Source organism: Epinephelus fuscoguttatus, linkage group LG7 (genome assembly GCF_011397635.1).
Source record: "Epinephelus fuscoguttatus linkage group LG7, E.fuscoguttatus.final_Chr_v1".
Lineage (NCBI taxonomy): Eukaryota > Metazoa > Chordata > Actinopteri > Perciformes > Serranidae > Epinephelus > Epinephelus fuscoguttatus.
The window spans coordinates 18,740,604-18,758,295 of record NC_064758.1 but is presented as its reverse complement, the minus strand read 5'-3'; the positions used below and the strand labels follow the sequence as shown (position 1 = coordinate 18,758,295).

The following is a 17,692-nucleotide window of genomic DNA, read 5'->3' as shown; positions in this document are numbered from 1 at the left end:
GGCCTTGTAAAAACAATGAGGCAGTCCACTCACTGAGTGTCTCCCCACGTCGTGTTTTCTTTTGTCCGCTTGGTCATCATGGCATGTCAATACGAATGGTGCTAAAGTGGTGTTGAAAAACTCCTGACTCTGTCCAATAACAAAAGCTGTGCTATGAAACACTAATAATGGTGGGGTTTTCCCTCCCGCCTGGTGTGAAAGCACACACCACAGACATGGTGAGATACTAACACACACACACACATTCTCACATACACAAACACACACATTTACGCACACCCCTAATGAGGGTCTGGACAGCTCTTGGTGGAAGGATTCTGCAGGTGGCTGCACTTTCATCAAGCCACGAGTGGATTTGTTTATGTTTGAGGTCATACGGGCCAGAGAGAGAAGTTTGTGTGCCCAGACACACACTTACACACACTTTCTAATTACCCTCGCTTCAGTGTTTTCTCTTTTCCATAAGACATATTGACATGTCAGCATTCAGCAGGCTAGATACAGAACAAATGGACAATTTTACCTCTCTGTGTGTAGTGGAAAATCTATCCCTCTCAACATAGGCCAGTCTCTATTTGGACCTGTCTCACCGACCCAGAGTAAAAGTCACTTTGAGATGACGGTGACACGTGCAATAAATCATAGCACCACCAGTCAGTGGCCAATCACATTTTCCCTCCCTAATTAATAGCTTATTTATTTGCTTGGCGGGGTTCTGCTGCAGGGCTAAGCTATTCTGTGTGTGTTTCTGTCTGTCTGTATTTGTCTGGTATGTGTGTTAGTGTATACATATATAAGTGTGTGCGTGTGTGTGTGTGTGTGTGTGTACATACAGTATGCCAGTGTTGAAAGAGCATCTCCACCTGCCTTTTTTGCTACAGTTATTGTCAGCATTGCACAAGCCCTTGCATTTCCCCACTAGAAACCCTGTTCACGCAACAATCTTTTTACAGAAAAAAATCCTCATTGGGTAACATTTCAACAGACAAACAATGTGGATTACAATTGCATAGCATTCAAAGCCAGGAAGCATTATAATTAGCATTTTCCTGACAGTCAGCTCAGTGTGTCTGGACCCAACACTGAGGTTTGGACGATAGAAAGCCCACACTGTCCCGACCCCCCACCTGAAGCTGAAAGACATTAAGGCATCAGTAAAACCACTCATGTCTGCTTGCATGTCTTCTACAGTTTTAGGTTACTCTTGCACAATTTGATACACACACATATTTACACTTGGCATGTAGCTGAACAGAGCGGGGGAAAGTCCAGAAATTGTCCTATAGTTGCTGAACGCCTGGTAGCATTTTAGACGACCCAGCCAAGCTGTTGGTTTTGTAAACTGTTGCAGCTGGTCTTGTGCATTACAAGAAAGGGGAAGTCCTCTCTCTCTCCTTTTCTCTCTCTTACTCACTCCGTCTCTATTTTACTATCTTTTCTATGGCCATGCTTAAAGGTCACAAGCACATTTGAACTTACAGAGCAGACACATTAACTTAATTTGTCTTTCTTTTTATTAAGTAGTCATTACAAAACCCCTTCTGCTTTACCCAGTGGGTAAATTGTTGCTTTGAAGGGCTATACTGTGTATTCCACAAACAAAAAACAGAAAGTAATACATTTTAAATAAATTAACTGTTTGTTTTTAGGCAAAATGGCTGTTTAGTAATCAGTCCCCTGTTTGTTGAAACCAGCACATCAGAATCTGTGGCTACTTTTTACAAAAAGCATAACCATCTCTGTTTCTGAAATACAATACACATGCATACCCTCACAAGATGCCTCATAGAGGCCACAGTTCTTGTCTACTCATAAATTAAACTCCATGCAGCAAGTTAACAGTCATTTTCAACACAATCGGCAAAGATATCAAAGATTCCTGCACATTTTCAATCACTTGTCGTGACTTTATTAACAACTCTTTGGTTTCTTTACTTTCTAGAGTTTTTCATCCCTTTGCAACTGGCGTACACATAACAGAGTGTCATGAAAAAAACCCATTTACCAGAATAAATGTTTGCATTGTACATTTCTGCACACCAGTGATATGTAACATTTGTGTATTCTTATGTAGCGGATATGTTGACACTTAAAGTTTCAATATGTTTCAGTAACACTGTGGTTAATGTGTGCTTATGCACAGGCACAGAAACCACTTGGTTATGGTTTGGACACCCAGTTTTGGTGACACAGTTGCTGCTGGAAATGCCGTTGATGTCTCGCTAAAAACCAACTGGTTTTGTTGTTTGATGGTCTCAAACTGTGGTCTGCATCACTCTGCTGTTATACCTAGGTGTCACACTATCTTTTCCACCTTTGGATGAGAAAGTCAGCTCATATGCATTTAATCAAAACTACTTTACTTTATAACATTCATATGATAATTGTAGAATATAGAATGTAACATTTTTGTTTGCAGAAATGCACAATGACAGCGTTTTCTGTTGGCATTGTGTGACTGCGCAACACTAAATACTGAGAAAAAGCTAAAGACCTAACATGGTCATTTATCACAGACACACAATCAGACTTTGATTAAACATACTTTGCATTCTGTATTTCTATTCATATTTCTTTACTTTTTTAAAAAAAAGGGTGCTCCAGTTACAAGTCAAAATAATGTGACAAATTTGATTGGCCATTAGGGACTAGGAGTCTCTTGTGGGGGATGACATGTTGTTGCGTTGTTTGTAACTGATTTCAGGAACAGGATGCTTCTGTAAAGGTTTAGATGATGTGTAAGTAGGCTGAGAACACTATTGTAAGTATCTGTGGTGTAATTGCTCCCATTTGCTGAGGCTGAGAAACAGATCCCTTGACAGCTTAATATAGGAAACCACTCCGTATGGCACAGTGCTGCACATATGGCCCATCTGGTTCACTGTTTAGTGAGAGGGGAGTAAGAAGAATTGAGACTGAACTTCTATGGGCTACTGAGGAATAAACAGTCTTAGGGAGAAACGTGTGGACATCTTTATCTGGAGGTACATGTGAGTGTAAACATCCACAAGCTGATACACACAATTCATAATCACCTCCTGTGAATTGAGGCCTTGTATAGGAAGGTGCATAAAAGAAGTTGCTGTATGCCAGGATTGAAAGAATGGCTCCACAGTCTCCATGGCAGATTCCACAGCAGATAAATGTCTCTTTCCCAATCACGGTGGGCCAACCTGGTTTAGGAAATACAAACTTTTATATGTCAGCGCTAATGTAAAGGCAGCCAGTCTTGTCACAACACCCAAACAACACACCTACTGTGAAAGGGCAGATGGGGAGGATAGGGAGCAGGAAAAGGGAGGCTCAGATACGCCGTGTGTCTGTGCTTGAGGAAGTTTTATAGGCCTAATTTCACTTAAACTCAGTAAAGTGCCAACGCTGATTCCCCCACCCCACCTAAAAACTGCTCTGAAAACAGTCTGCATCTCTTTTTTGATCCTCAGTTGCCATCAATGGGCTTCAGAGAGGGAGAGAAAGAGACAGACAGACTGAGAGAGACTCTGGGTTGCCATTATATGTGAAATGCCCCCTCATTGCAGCAGGGCAGCCCCATCTCTTCATCATTCCCCCACTTCCTTCATTTCCTCTGGCAGACACTGGGAGCATTCTACCACCCATCTGCCCCCAGTAAATATTGCTTGAAGGCTTAATTATACACACACACTCACACACACACACTCACAGACACACACACACTCACAGACACAGTCTCAGCGAAATTTCCTGCAACGCTGAAGCAGAGAATTAACGTCAAATCTGTGGGGCATTCATTCATCAGAGTGAGTGTGTGTGTGTGTGTGTGTGTGTGTGTGTGTAGTGTTATGTTTGCTTCTGTATGTGTTTTTGTGACCTCTCAGTCCATTATTATATCCCTCTGGTCACATTTGTAGCCCAGAGGGTCTGTGTGATGAACTGTGAACACCCTGTGCTCATGTCATCAAGCAGCGACGGTCACAACCCACGGCCGAGGCACTGTGAAGCGCGGGAATCAATATTATCTTTTCAAGCTTTGACAAATCAAATGTTGTTACTCATGATTTTTGAATACCTGTGTGGGTTTTTGGTACCATTAAGCACTTTAAAAATGTGTATTTCTTTGTTTGTGTTTTCTCAGCAGATGATGAACGACCATGACGAAGCCTCCCCTGACAGCTGCATCAAAAAGGTAGGATAGTTACACCTGTTTATGCTATTAAATGAATCTTGTCTCTGTGCCTCTGCCCTGCATGATAACTATCCTGCTGGGTTTACATCAACATATTAGGGTGGGGTGAAGTAATAAAGTGGGTCTGACTGATATTTTGGCCTATAGATGCTCAGGCCTTATAAATGTGTCTTTATTTCTAAGGCCTTGCTATCTAAGCCTCTAGGATATTTACATCCTTAGTTAAATACAGAGCTAACACCCGTGACAACAGATCACAGGTTAGTTTGGAGTTACAAGTTCCTCATACCGACTCTGGACTGGAAAAGTATAGTTTCAGGTACAACTTACTACTGGGATGAAGTGCAACACAGCTTGGAGTCATTGTACATTTACTTTGGGAGACTTTAAAGCTGTTGTAAAATTCTAAGATTATGTGTTTCAATAAGTGTAACAGTGTGTGTGTTGGATGGTTGTGTCATCTTGTAGTATGTAATCTGTTCTTGGGTCTCTCTTGTTAAACAAATATTGATCTCAATTAGAGCTGCAATGTTTAGTTGCTTAATCGGTTAGTCGATTGAAAGAAAACTAATCGCCAACTATTTCAATAAATGATGAACAATAAAGTCATTTTTTAAGCAAAAATATACGATACTTGCTGGTTCCAGCCTCTTAAATGTGAGAATTTGCTGCTTTTCTTTATTATATATGACAGTAAATGAAGCGTCTTTGGGTTTGGTTGGACAAAAGAAGCAATGTGAAGATGTCACTTTGGGCTCTGGGAAATTGTAATAAACATTTTTGCAGTTTTTGACATTTAATAGTCTTAACAATTAACCAGTTAATCCTGAAAATAATTGGCAGATTAATGTATAATGAAACTAATCATTAGTTGCGACCCTAAACTCAATGAGATCTCCTGAGTAAATATAATTTAACTAACTAACTAAAACACCTGCTTAGGATACAGAAGGATAATCTATGTGCTTTGGATTTTAAATACCTACAGTAATATAATAGCAGTTAGTGTTACATTTTATTTTTCTTTTCTACAAAAGCTTCAGCAGAGCATTCCTGTGACGAAGATCATCGATTGTAATTCAAAAGCCTGTCTTATCAAAGAACAGAAACCTCTCTCTCTTCACACTGAAAAAAACACTGACACATGCACACACACTGTGACCGACACGTCCCATTGACCAGTCACTGACCACTTTATGAGGTGATAAATTTATTGAAGAGGCTGGGCAGTTTGCTTTTACGGCCAGTGTCGCTGGGTCACGAAAGGACAGCGAGAGAGTTCATGTCCATCTAATGGTCCATGAAAGAACAATGGCTGCAGCAGAGTGGACACTCTCTCTTAGAATGACTGAAGCCATGCAGGCTTAGCTCCAACTCAAGTCAGTGGCAGGGGAGCTGAAACATAAATCAATGGTTAAAAATGTGACAGCCGTAAATTATGAGGGGTTTTTATCAGATTTGAGTTTTAGAGGAGCAATCCATATTCGCAGTATGGCAACAGCATTTTAAATACTCCAAAACCCACTATTGGCATTGTCTTGAAAAATTAGATTCTTTTCTTTTTCACGTCCAAATTGATTAACTGACTTCACAGCACAATAACAATACAATGCAATGGTTGAAATATGAGCTTTAACATTTGTTTGCAATTCATAAGTGCTCTTTGATTAATGTTGGTTGACAGAACAGAGTTAAAAACATTCATTATGTCACATGAGTGGCGTTCATTGTGGATTTAGCTATCAAAGAAATTGAAAGTGAGATTTGGACTCCGTCTCCAAAGTTTGTATGTGCCTCTTGTCTTATCTTACATGACAGGATGGTCAAAACACCAGGAGCAGAACTAATGGAGGACTACTATTCAATGCATAATCCAGCTCCCCTTAATTAAAGCAGTGTGTGAGAGGAGACGCCATGTGAGCAACCTTAGCATGACGTATTTCACTTAAAATCTCCTTTGGCGTAATTTAGAATTATGACCAATTTGGCGCTTAGAAAAACAAGATCATTTAAATTTCCCTCATTTGCATTTCAGGTCAAGGGTCTTGTTGCTGTACCCTCTATAAACAGGCAGGCATGCAAATCACCGACTGCTTTGGTTGATTTGAAATCCTACATTAGTCAATGAGCTTATTTTAGGAGTTGACCGCAGGTGGTTTAGGCTGTTCCCTGTTTCCCACATGTTCGTACAATGTGGAAAAACCTAGACGGTTTTATAAACTACCTAACCGCCTTCCACATGAGAGTGGCCCATACACACACATTTACACAGCCACGAGTACAAAGACACGCATACACACCTTCATGCACTGATAGGAGTGTGAAGTTGCGATACACACACTAACACAGATGACAGAATACAGACAGACAGTATGCTTACAGTACCTATGGTACATAAAATCCAAACACACACACACACACACACTGGCCACATCTCATTATGCAGAGTGTGAGTTGCGGTGGGCCCTCATCGGGCGGTGGCAGACCACATGCCTGTTATGAATATGAATGAAATTATGCATGAGCCATTCCTTATGACATGACTCATTCATCCACATCGTGCAGTCACACACACACCAACACAGGGCATGGGCACACACAAAAACGCACACACGCACATAAACATTGACTTCTCCTTTCTCCACCATGTCATTAACATCGCTATGCTTGATTAAGGCAGAATGTTAATTGAGTTGCAGCTTGTGAATAAACTAGTTCACTGCTGAATGGTGTGTGTGTTTGCAGGACTCAAGGTGTTATTAGTTTTTATTTGTTACTGTGCTTTACATTACAGTAAAACAGATCAATTATATATTTATATGTATATCATACTGTGCATATTATCGAGGTGATGTAAACTTTATTCAGCCTCCATAGTCATAAATTAATTTTATACAGGCTGGCTGACGGCAGCTGCACAAAACAGGCAGAATATATGGATGGATTAATGGATGAGATGAGATGTATAAGCACTGGGAGACATAAAGAGGACTTACTTTTGGCATCTCTCTCTGTTTAAATGAATTCCAGAGGCACTGACGTAGATATTTCAAACGTAATGGAATATTTAGTAACCTCATCAATATGTGTCAAATTCATAACTTATACCACTGCTGCGCACACACACTCCCTACATTTGACACAAGGTAAGTATTTGGTACTCAAAAGACAGACTGTTTGATGGACTTCATTGCTAAACTTATACTGAATTACAGTTTGTAGATACACATTTAAACTGACCACAAACACAGGTTCATTCCACGCTGCTGATTCAGTCTGAAAGAAGTTTAAAGGCATGTGGGGGGCACTGGTAGAGTCAGGGTTAAGGCGGGGGATAAAACAGAAGCAATGATGTTATTGTAGCTTCAGCAGCCCACTTACTGAAAGCTGCCCAGAGCTTACAACTGTGTGTGTGAGTGTGCATATGTGTGCGTGAGGGGTTTATGGCCTAGGATTCATATCTAGCACTTGCTTAGACATGATTTGAGCCACACTGGCATGCATCTTCACACCCCACCCACAGGCAGAAAATAAAAAAAGATGTGTTGTCGGGATTCCCTCTCTGCTCACTTCATCCATCCTTCCCCACATATTTCATCCCTCCTTCTCCATCTCAGCAGACGGTATGGTGTTGTTGGAGCTATAGATTGCTATCAGGGGCTATTGGTGATAGGATCAGGGATTGTTTGGTTTGGTCCAGTCCGGCCATACAAAACAGGACTATCTGTCTGTTTAGCTGTCTAGGCCCTGCTTATGTATATTCTCATTCACAAACTGCACATACACTTAAGTCTGTGTGTGTGTGTGTGTGTGTGTGTGTGTGTGTGTGTGTGTGTGTGTGTGTCAGTTAATAGGGTATCGGAGAACTTGTGTTTCTTTTTGGATTCCTTGGATTTAAAAGTGGTAGCCAGATAGGGAGCAGGGGGAAATAAGGCTGTCTGTGTGTGTGTGTGTGTGTGTGTGTGTGTGTGTGTGTGTTAATCCTCATCTTCAGAAGAGCGCCGCTGTCCATCCCGACGTGTGTAAACACTCCAGCAGATCAGATGGCAGATAATGACTTCCAGATAGACACCCTCCATTCAACCAGCAGAGAAAATCAATGAGCACTGATTGCTTTTTTCCCAAGACGATCATCTCCCCCCGAAGGCTACTATCTCTCTCCTCCCTCTCTCCTTCTATCTCACTGTCTCTCTCAATTTCTCCATCTCTCTCTCTCTCCGAGCCCCATTCATTCACCTCTCAATACCACTGAGATTGCATCAATTCATGCTGCTTTTCACCGGGGATTTAGCGTGAAAAGATACAGCGGAATATCTCTTAAAGACGATCAAGTCTCTCTTACTCCGCCTGTGTCACTCTTCCTCGCCTATTTGTCTGTGTGAATGCGGACATGCTTGCCTAACATATTTCTCCTAAGCACTGATGGTTTCCAGATAGTGATACACGTCTTTCTTTCTATTCTCGACAGAGATGTGCTTTTTTTAAGTCAAACTCCAGCACCAGTTGTTGCTCCATCTGTATCATGATGCCACGTATGCAGTAAGTGTGTTTTAGATGCAGCATAAGTTGCAAATGGGAAAATGAGAGGGGTTGATATGAACTCTGACCTATAAGTAGATTTTTCCCACTCCATGTTGAAAGACTAGGGAGCCAAATGGGGGTCAGCTGCAGTTGTGAGTCGATGGGTGTGTATGTGCACGGGGTCTTTTTTTCCCCATATCAAGCTGGGGAATTGAATCTCTAAATACGCTTTCTAAATGACCCTAAATGTATGAGGGCTATTATGGGGACAGAGGGAGGCTCATGGGTCACAGAAGTGATCCAGTGCTCCGGGCCATAGTTTACCCCCTGCCAACAGCACCACACTCCCCCATCCCTCCCCCTGCTTAAAAAGGCTCATGATTGATTGATAATTATGATAATTTGTTTGAAATGATTATCTGGATATTATAATCACTGCCACCCCAGTGCGCTACGGGGGCAAGTCATTTTTCATAATGCTGAACGTCACAAATGCCCCCTGGTTACAGCGGTCGCTCTGGATGTGTATGTGTTTGTGTGCGAGGGGGGTTGTGAATGCCCAAGGCTTGGCAGTGGGCTCCCTAGGGCCATGACTTGACTGTGGAGTGATGCGCCCAAAGAGCAGGAAATGGCCTGAACACACACACAGAGACACACACACAAACGCACACATAGAGATAAACAGAAAGGCCTTTAAAGTTGCATCTACCAAAACATCTCAGTTACGTTTAAATTTCACAAAGTATGGCATAGTTACTATAAATGTATTCGTGGATGGATGTAGTGGCAAAATGGGTTTTTAAGTCAATCAAGAGAAAAAATATTGACAACAATTTTGTTAATTGTTACAAAAAAAAAAACAAAAAACAATTATTAAAGCCTCAGTGTGTAAAAATGGTGAGTAACAGTGACATCAGCGGTCAAATTCTAGATTGCAGCACTCACTCCCGTCGGGTAAGTGACGGTTGCCTCGTAGGACAAAAAGCCTTGCACAGACAGCAGAGTTTTTCGAGTTTTTCAGGAGTATCTAGCGACGAGGTGAATATTTATTTAGGAATCTAAACCATGTTACGATATGTTATAGCTTACCAGTGAGATATAGGTTATCTGTGAGATATATTTTAAGTGTTTTATTTCTAATTGTTTTGGTAACACGAGCATTAGCACAGTAATGCTAAAATAACACGTTTTATGTGATAGTCACGGCACAGTGCGGCAAATATAGGTTGGTACGATTATAATACATGCGTTTCCAGAGTGTTCTTCCACAGGACACAGGGAGATGAGGAAGAGGGAGAGGGAGAGGAAGGGGGCGAGGGGGTAGAGATGGTGCAGGAACGGCCAGACAAAGAGGTGTGTCTCGGCTACCCAGAGGGAAGAGGAGGAGGAGAGGGTGGGAGCCTTCGCAGCAGCGCGAGAGGAATCAACAGATTAGGCTGTAGGCTAGGCTAACTATTTAGCTGTAGCTCTGGGGTAACGTTAGCCAAGGCTAGGATAACATTAGCACGTAAACGTAGCCGTCACTCGAACTTAGACGAGAGGGAAAAGTCGTTGAAACATGAAGCCAAAATGATTTAAAAATATGAGACTGAATTACTTGTCTAGCAGAAAGCAGGCAACCTCCGCATCCCTTGTGAAATCCTTCTCCTTCAAGAGTTCTTTTCACCTGGAATAAGCAACACCGATATTCACTCGCGTTTTGTCCCGTCCTCACTTATCTGACCTTTTTCTTTTATTTGGTGGCGTGGTTTCCCTCTTACGGGGCAAAACATATGTGTGGTCCTCCATTTAAAGTGTGAATCATAAAAAAATAGAATCATAATCATCAGTCAATCAGAATCATAAAAGTACAAAGCAGGTTCACGCAGAAGCGCCCCGGATTGATCTTCACCTTAACCGTCTCCAGTGATGGCAAGTTCTAGGTAAACGCGAAAGGCGAAACGCATATATCCCTTTCTGCCACTGTATTCAAATATGCCGATGCAAGAGGGCAGCCTCCAGCAGACCGCACCCTGCCTGTGTATATATAGAGAAATCATTCTAAGCCTATGAGAAAGCTTCCATTTGTATGTGAATTGCATTACACTTTAGTAAATATATATTTATGAAAGCAATAGTTGATATTTGCTAATAAACAACCACGTAAATTACACATTGTAACTTTAAGCAAAAATGCAAAAATCTCTGATGTTATGGAGTGTTGGTCAGACAAAATAAGCAGTTTGAAGACCTTACTATGGCTCTGGGATGTTGTGAAGAATAGTTTTCACTTTTTCTGACATTTCATTTCCTAAAATCAGTCATTAAACAACTAATCATCAATTCAAATAAGATGGTAGGTAGGTAAAGTACATAGATATTTGAGGTGTAACAGTATGCGTATCATCCTGAACTGTTTGGTACTGCATGTTTGGTTCAGTTTAGAGAGACAGGGAGGTGAGAGAGGGTGGAAGGTGGACTATTGCATGTAGTGTTTCTGTAAATTATTAATAACCTACTCAGAACACTGCTTTGTCACTTCTTGCCCTGCTCATCCAAACAGTGTTATGTTCCAGTAAGCTTTCCAGAACCTACCTGGGACCTGCAGGTGGGTCGACCCAGGCTAGCACTCAAAACTTGGGAGTAGCGAGACAAAAAGCCTGGTGTGGCAGCTGGATTTCCTTTAAACCCCTGCAATCTTTACATCAAAATGAAGCTTATACCTGTAGGTGTTAGCTCTCTGTGTTAATTCCCTCCATTTTAAAGTCAAAAAATAAATACATGCAGCACCATTGAAATTAAAGATTAATGTGTGCAACTGAAGGATATATTTTCTATACATCGTTACTGTAAATAGTTTGTATTTACAACGTAAAACAGAATCATTCGACTTATAAAACATTTTTTTTCTGATTGTCCCCCAGTTAAAGTGGCAGTGGCGGAGTTACAGACAGTGCTTTAAAGGGCCAGTGTGTAATATTTGGCATGGTTTACTGTCAAATCTGAATCTGAATCTGAATATTCTACCCATTAATATGTTTATGTAAGTGTATAATCGCTATAAAATAAAATTCGTTTGGTTTTCGTAGCCTTATAATTGTGCTTTTATATATATATATATATATATATATATATATATATAGCAAGGGCCTTGCTTTAGAGAGGTCGCCATCTTGCGCCGCCACGTATGTACGGCAGACCGAGCGGACAATCCAGCCAGCCAGAGAACTCATTTCACGTGTATAAATAAACCAACGAAGACAGCAGAAGGAAGGAAGAAGGAGGAGGAAACAGCAGAGAGTGTCAGTAGTTCGTCGATAGAGAGTAGTGAAAGGTTTTTTTTAGTTATAAAGGTTACGAATGGACCACACTTACCACACAACAGGAGAGAATGAACCTGAACCGTCATCTGCGAGGAAAAGAAGACGCAACTTCACTCCTTGTGATGCACTCTCTGCGGCGCTTTTCCTCCTGGTGATATATCTCCCCAACGATGGTAGCAGTAGCACCAAATCCCATTCTGTGCAGCAAAATGGGAGCGGAGGATTCAGCCTCTCTTCTCGCCCGCTCAGCATCCAAGTTCCTCATCTGTATGCTCCAGCTCAAACAGGTATGGCTCTGGGTCTGTGTCCGCTACAAGAAACTCTTCAAAATCACGTTCAAAGTCGTCCATTGCAGCTACTATAGTCCGGAGATATCACTAGGCTAAATAAACAGCTGAACTCTGTTTACCGGCTATGCTGTCAGTCAGTGTGTGGGCTGGAGATTGGTGGAGCAGAGAGGGGAGCGGGTGCCCGCTAGGTACTGTAAACGAGTATGTGTGTATGGAGTGTGTGTGTTACGCTAGAAGAGTCAGAGTTTGGGACAGAGTCTTTTACCCCCTGGAGTGTTACTGGAGTTTTTGTAGTGCTCAAATAAACTGGCCTTTTTCCCGAACGCTCCTCTGGTCTCCTGCTCATGAGGGATTCATTACAATATCGTAACATGGTTTAGATTTCTAAATAAACATTCACCTCGTCGCTAGATAGACCTACTCCTGAAAAACTCGTGTCTGCGCAAGGCTTTTTGTCCCTACGAGGCCACCGTTATTTACCTGATGGGAGGGTTGAGCGAGTGAGCCCTGCAATCTAGAATTTGACCACTGATGTCACTGTTTTCAACGGTTTTCAACCCATTTTACACACTGGCCCTTTAAACTTAGTTTAGTTAAAAATAAAAATAAAAATGGAAAGAGAGATGAAAACTAGGCTACAGTATGAGGATGTGGAAATATATTTCATAATTAATTATATGCCAATATCAAATAAATCATATCCTTTGAAGGCCCAACAATTGCATTACTAATAAGTATTAGGTTAGAAAAGAAGAAGAACAGTTGCCCCATTTATTGTCACTTCCAGGGTGGACCATGCCCACTTCCGGTGTGCTATCTGAATACAGATAGCATAGATAGCATTATGTAGACAGTTTTGTTTGTTAAACAGAAGTACAGATAATGATGTCCCTGTATACCTTTAATGCTTTAGCTACAATATGCCTTTATGTGTTCATTTTGATCAGTCTGTTGCAGCTGCTCAATAAACCAGTGCAAGCTGCAATTCAGGAATTACAACAAGTCAGAGTCTTAGGATGGAGAATTACATTTACATTATGTAACTGACATTTGTGTTGTTTATTTTTTTCTTTTGACATTATGCCAGTATTTGAGTACCTCAACTCTTACAATAAGAGTTATGGCCAGTGAGTCACTGTTGAATATTTACATTTTTCAAAATAAGTGAAAAATATGTTTATACTGCATTTTTTCCCTGCTCTGCGAAACTGCACCGAACTCTGACCCCAAAACCAAAGTACTTACCAGACCACTGATGTTTTTGTATCGCCGCACTCCTAATAGATACATGGACAGGTTTGTTGCGCAACCTGTATGATTCACTTCACATGTTTGGTCTTAAAAACATGCAGACTGTTGCATGATCAGGAAGTTACCAAACATCTTCTTGTCATTCCCAGGCAGTTAGCAAACACACTGTAGCTCCAATCATCCCGTCTTCTCTGTCATCTGAAGGAAAAGAAGGGGAGGAGTGTGTGTGCATGTGTGTGTACTGGGGGGACTGTAGGAATAATATTTGCGGTTTTCGCTTAGCCCCGAGATGACTTAATGATGATATGGGTCCCTTTCTTCTGCTGGGCAGGGTTACGTTTTAATGGGCCCTGAGTGACATGTTTTCATTTGGCTCCGTAACCTGCCCCCCCCCTCCAACCAGCACCACCACCAGCACCAGCGTCACCACCTTCATCCCCATCCCCCTCTTCAAAATATACAACGCCAAATCCTGCACTGTGTCAGGTCAGACGAAGAAAAAAAAAAGTGGCTTGAAAGCAGAGGCAGTCGGTACAGAGCTTCCATGTAGTGTTTGTGTGGTAGGTAACGGAGGGATGGGGAGTGGTCCCTTGCAGACAGACAGACAAATATGCAGAGACTGAGCTCACATGGTCGAAATCATGTATGTTGGGGAATGTTTGGATCTTGAGGATAATCTTTCAAAGCATACCGTCTGCCTCCTAACATCGTCCTGTGCTTAAAGAAGGTTAAATTGAAAATAAATACTCGGCTGAAATGCTCAGTGCATTTAGGTTTGAAAGGTGGCTCTGAAAAGTTTGAGGCTTGCTGCTTTGCAGTGAATGAATGGATGTCAGGGGCAACAAAGATCCATCTCAAACCACTTCTGCAAATTTGCTGTTGATCACACTCAGAATTTGCACATAACACAGGAAAATTCATGTATGTAAATGTGTCATGCTATCACCTCCCCATAGTTCAAAAGCTTAGGTGGAGCTTTCATAATGAGCCGTTTATTGATTAGATATTGATTATGCTGCAGGAGTGGTTGGAGGAGTTTCTATTTTCTGCAGGCTACAAACTTCTCAACTCTCAGTCTTACAAGCAGAGAGTATTTTGTACTCTCTCTCGTAGTATCTCGAGTATTCCTTGAATGCGTCTGTAATCCCTGGTTGCATTGATTATAGACACCCAAGTCATCTGTCCAGACTTTTCTTAGCCAATAGCGTTGATCTGTGGAAGGTCACATGGTCCGGACAAAGTCAGGGTTGTTGGAGAGGAGGTGGGGAGTAGGAGGAGAGGTGAAGACAGAAAGAAATGGTCTTTCTCTCTCTCTGTCTGTCTTGTCTGTGGGAACTGTCCCAGCTATGGTTACTGCAGAATGCTGTCATTATGCCTTGTGAGGAGCATTCACTCAAAGGCCACTGCTGTGTGTCACTGTGTTCATGTATGTGTGTGTCTGAGTGCCACTTTTAACTTGCAGAGGCACTTTAAACTTTGTGTGTGTGTGTGTGTGTGTGTGTGTGTGTGTGGGCCCTGACTGACGCATCTCTGTTGTTATCGTCGATCAAAACCCGACGTCACAATGGAGTGAAGCGCTGGGAGAGGAATTCAAGTGGGAATGAAAGAAAGAAAGAGTGGAACAGATAGAGAGGGACAGAGCGAGGGGGCGGAGGAGAAGCACGAGGTGATCGGAGGCACTTTCACATCAGCTGGCTCCCTGACCTCTCTCACTTTCTCTATTTCTCTCCCTCTTTTTCTTTTCTCGCGCCTTTCACTCTCTCTATCCTTCCCTCATTCCCTCTCTTGCGGTCTTTGTCTCTCCATAATCTCTCACACAGTGGCCATTCCAACACATTCTCTGGGGTCACCCAACAAAAGGAGAAGGGCGATAGTCTGACAGTTGCGGGGGCTGTCATATGAGTTTCCTCACACAAGCACACACACACACACACACACACACACACACACACGCACTCTCTCACATATTTGTTTTTACTATCCGTATGAGGACATTCTGTCAGTCCCTAATCATCACCCTCTCCGCCACATGTCAAATGACACTAAATTCTGCTCCGAAACACTCAAACTTATTGGTTTATTTTTCTTAAAGGTATACGCTGCAGGAATTCTCAGTTACTGTTTGTAAACACAACATTCAAACTTGGCCCCTCCTTCCTACACTAATTTTACAAGCTACTATTGTAAGAACTTTTTTTTTTTGTTGTAATAGAAAAGGCAATACTCTAGCAAGCTATCTAAACCAACTGCTTGCACCGACCTGCCCAACAGAAAACAGAGCAACTCCACACGGCTCATGAAAGCCAACCCCAGATTCACTCTCGTTTTGGAACAACCTTCGTCCACCTGGTGTTTTGCCTTGCTGTATTATATTTTTTTATTTTATTTCTTAAAGCTTTCTCCTGGATCCATGCTGCTGCTACCTGGTTGCTATGGTTTTGTAAAGTCCCAAGCTCATCTGCGTGCTGTGCTCAGGAACATCCCAAACACAGCAAAATAAAAAGGAAAATACTCATACTTTTGTATGACATTGATTTTTAAAAAATATTTTAATGGCTTTTTGCCTTTATTTGACTTACAGTTTAAGCATGAAAGGAGAGAGGGGGTGACTTGCAGCAAAGGTTGGAATCAAACCTGTGGCCACTATGGCAAGGATAGCCTTTATACATGTGACACCTGCTCTTCCCGGTGAGCAGTGTTGGGCTCGTTGGTCTAAAAATCCAAAAATGTTCAATTGTTACTCTTTTTAAAAGTAATAGTATTACTTTACTTATTACTCCCTGCCGACAGTTATTCATTACAGTACTTCTTATGTTACTTTTCCCTTACACCCAATAATTTTGTTAGTTGTGTATCTCCCCAAAAATCAGATGTGTGCCTCTGTGTGAATGTCAAAGTAATCAGTAAGGCTAGATAGCATGCAAATGAATGATTTTTTTTTTTTTTTTTTTTTTTAAACCTTACCTAGGGATTGCCTGTGATCAGTATTTTCCCAGGGCTCTGCCTGGAAGACAGAGACTCACTTGTGAAGCAACATTTCATCCACAACATATCCAGCCACAAGCTTCATTACTTCTTTGTAGCCTGCAGCTGCCCATGAGTAAAATCCAGTTTTGGTTGTTTAGCCAGTGTAGTGCTACAGCTGACCTCCGCAGCCAAGGAGGGCTCACCTCTGGTGGAATGTATTTCCTGGAGCTTCACCTTATTGTGCTGTCGGTCGTAATATTTCCTTTACTTTTATTCTGCCTGGTGGAAAGATGACAAGAACACTGTTGCTGTTGCCAAAGTTTCTGGCCGCTAAAGTAAGCGTTTCAATCTTCTAAACTAGCTTGCTGCTTCGTGGCTTGCCTGTGCAGTGTGACGATTATGAAAAATGAGTCCGCTGATGTGATGTTGTATTTCATGTCAGTAGTCATGCAATAGTAAAAATTAAGTAAGTAATTGTAAGTGCAGTAATTGTATTAGTTACACTACTCATTACTGGAAAAAGTAATGTTATTAGTAATATTACAACTGTAACGCGTTACAGTACAGTATTATTACTGTAATGCATTACTGCCCAACATTGCTGGAGAGCTACTGGGTGCCCCATATTAAGGAATATCCTGCATAGGATGTCTGTGAAGTGTAATACTTGTTGACATAGTGTGCAATTTTTTTCTGTTCCTGTGGATAACCTGTCACACATAGGCCTACTGTAGATGAAGTCATACTGAAGTATTTTGTAACAGGAAAGGTCTTTTAAAGCAGATATGTTTTCAGCCCAGAAAGGGTGATTTGAGGACTCCAAATTGCAGTATACACGCAAACTGTAGCTTCAGTAAACAACAATATAATGCAGTCACAGCCTGGAATCATCATTTTAACATTGCATCCCTGCTTAATGATCTGGCCCCTGGCTTCCTGTCATTTTGCAAATGTAGCCCTCGGGTAAAACAAGTTGAGTATCCCTGTACTAAACCAGAGGACATCATATGTTGAATTGAGGTGGATAAATATTCTTTGAACTCTTCTTTTGTATGATTTGAATCTATAAACATGATGTGGTGCCAAATAAATGGACATTTTGAAAGCTGGGATTTTTCACTTGACATCTCTTGGCCTAACCACTTATTGGTGAAGTGTCCCCACTTTGAAGGATAATCTGCATCTTTCTTTGCTTT

General features: G+C 41.6%; 1 protein-coding gene across 7 annotated transcripts in view; it reads left to right on the top strand.

Annotated features, from left to right (window-relative positions):
• The window catches only part of prdm16 (PR domain containing 16), a 208,614-nt gene that overhangs the window by 103,660 nt on the left and 87,262 nt on the right, over window positions 1-17,692 (top strand). For 6 of the 7 annotated variants that reach the window (XM_049581041.1, XM_049581044.1, XM_049581039.1 and 3 more), the window contains exon 3: window positions 4,115-4,165. In XM_049581041.1, the coding sequence (XP_049436998.1) occupies window positions 4,115-4,165 (51 nt within the window). The remainder of the gene's footprint in view (window positions 1-4,114; window positions 4,166-17,692) is intronic. The other variant, XM_049581038.1, reaches the window with a different exon arrangement.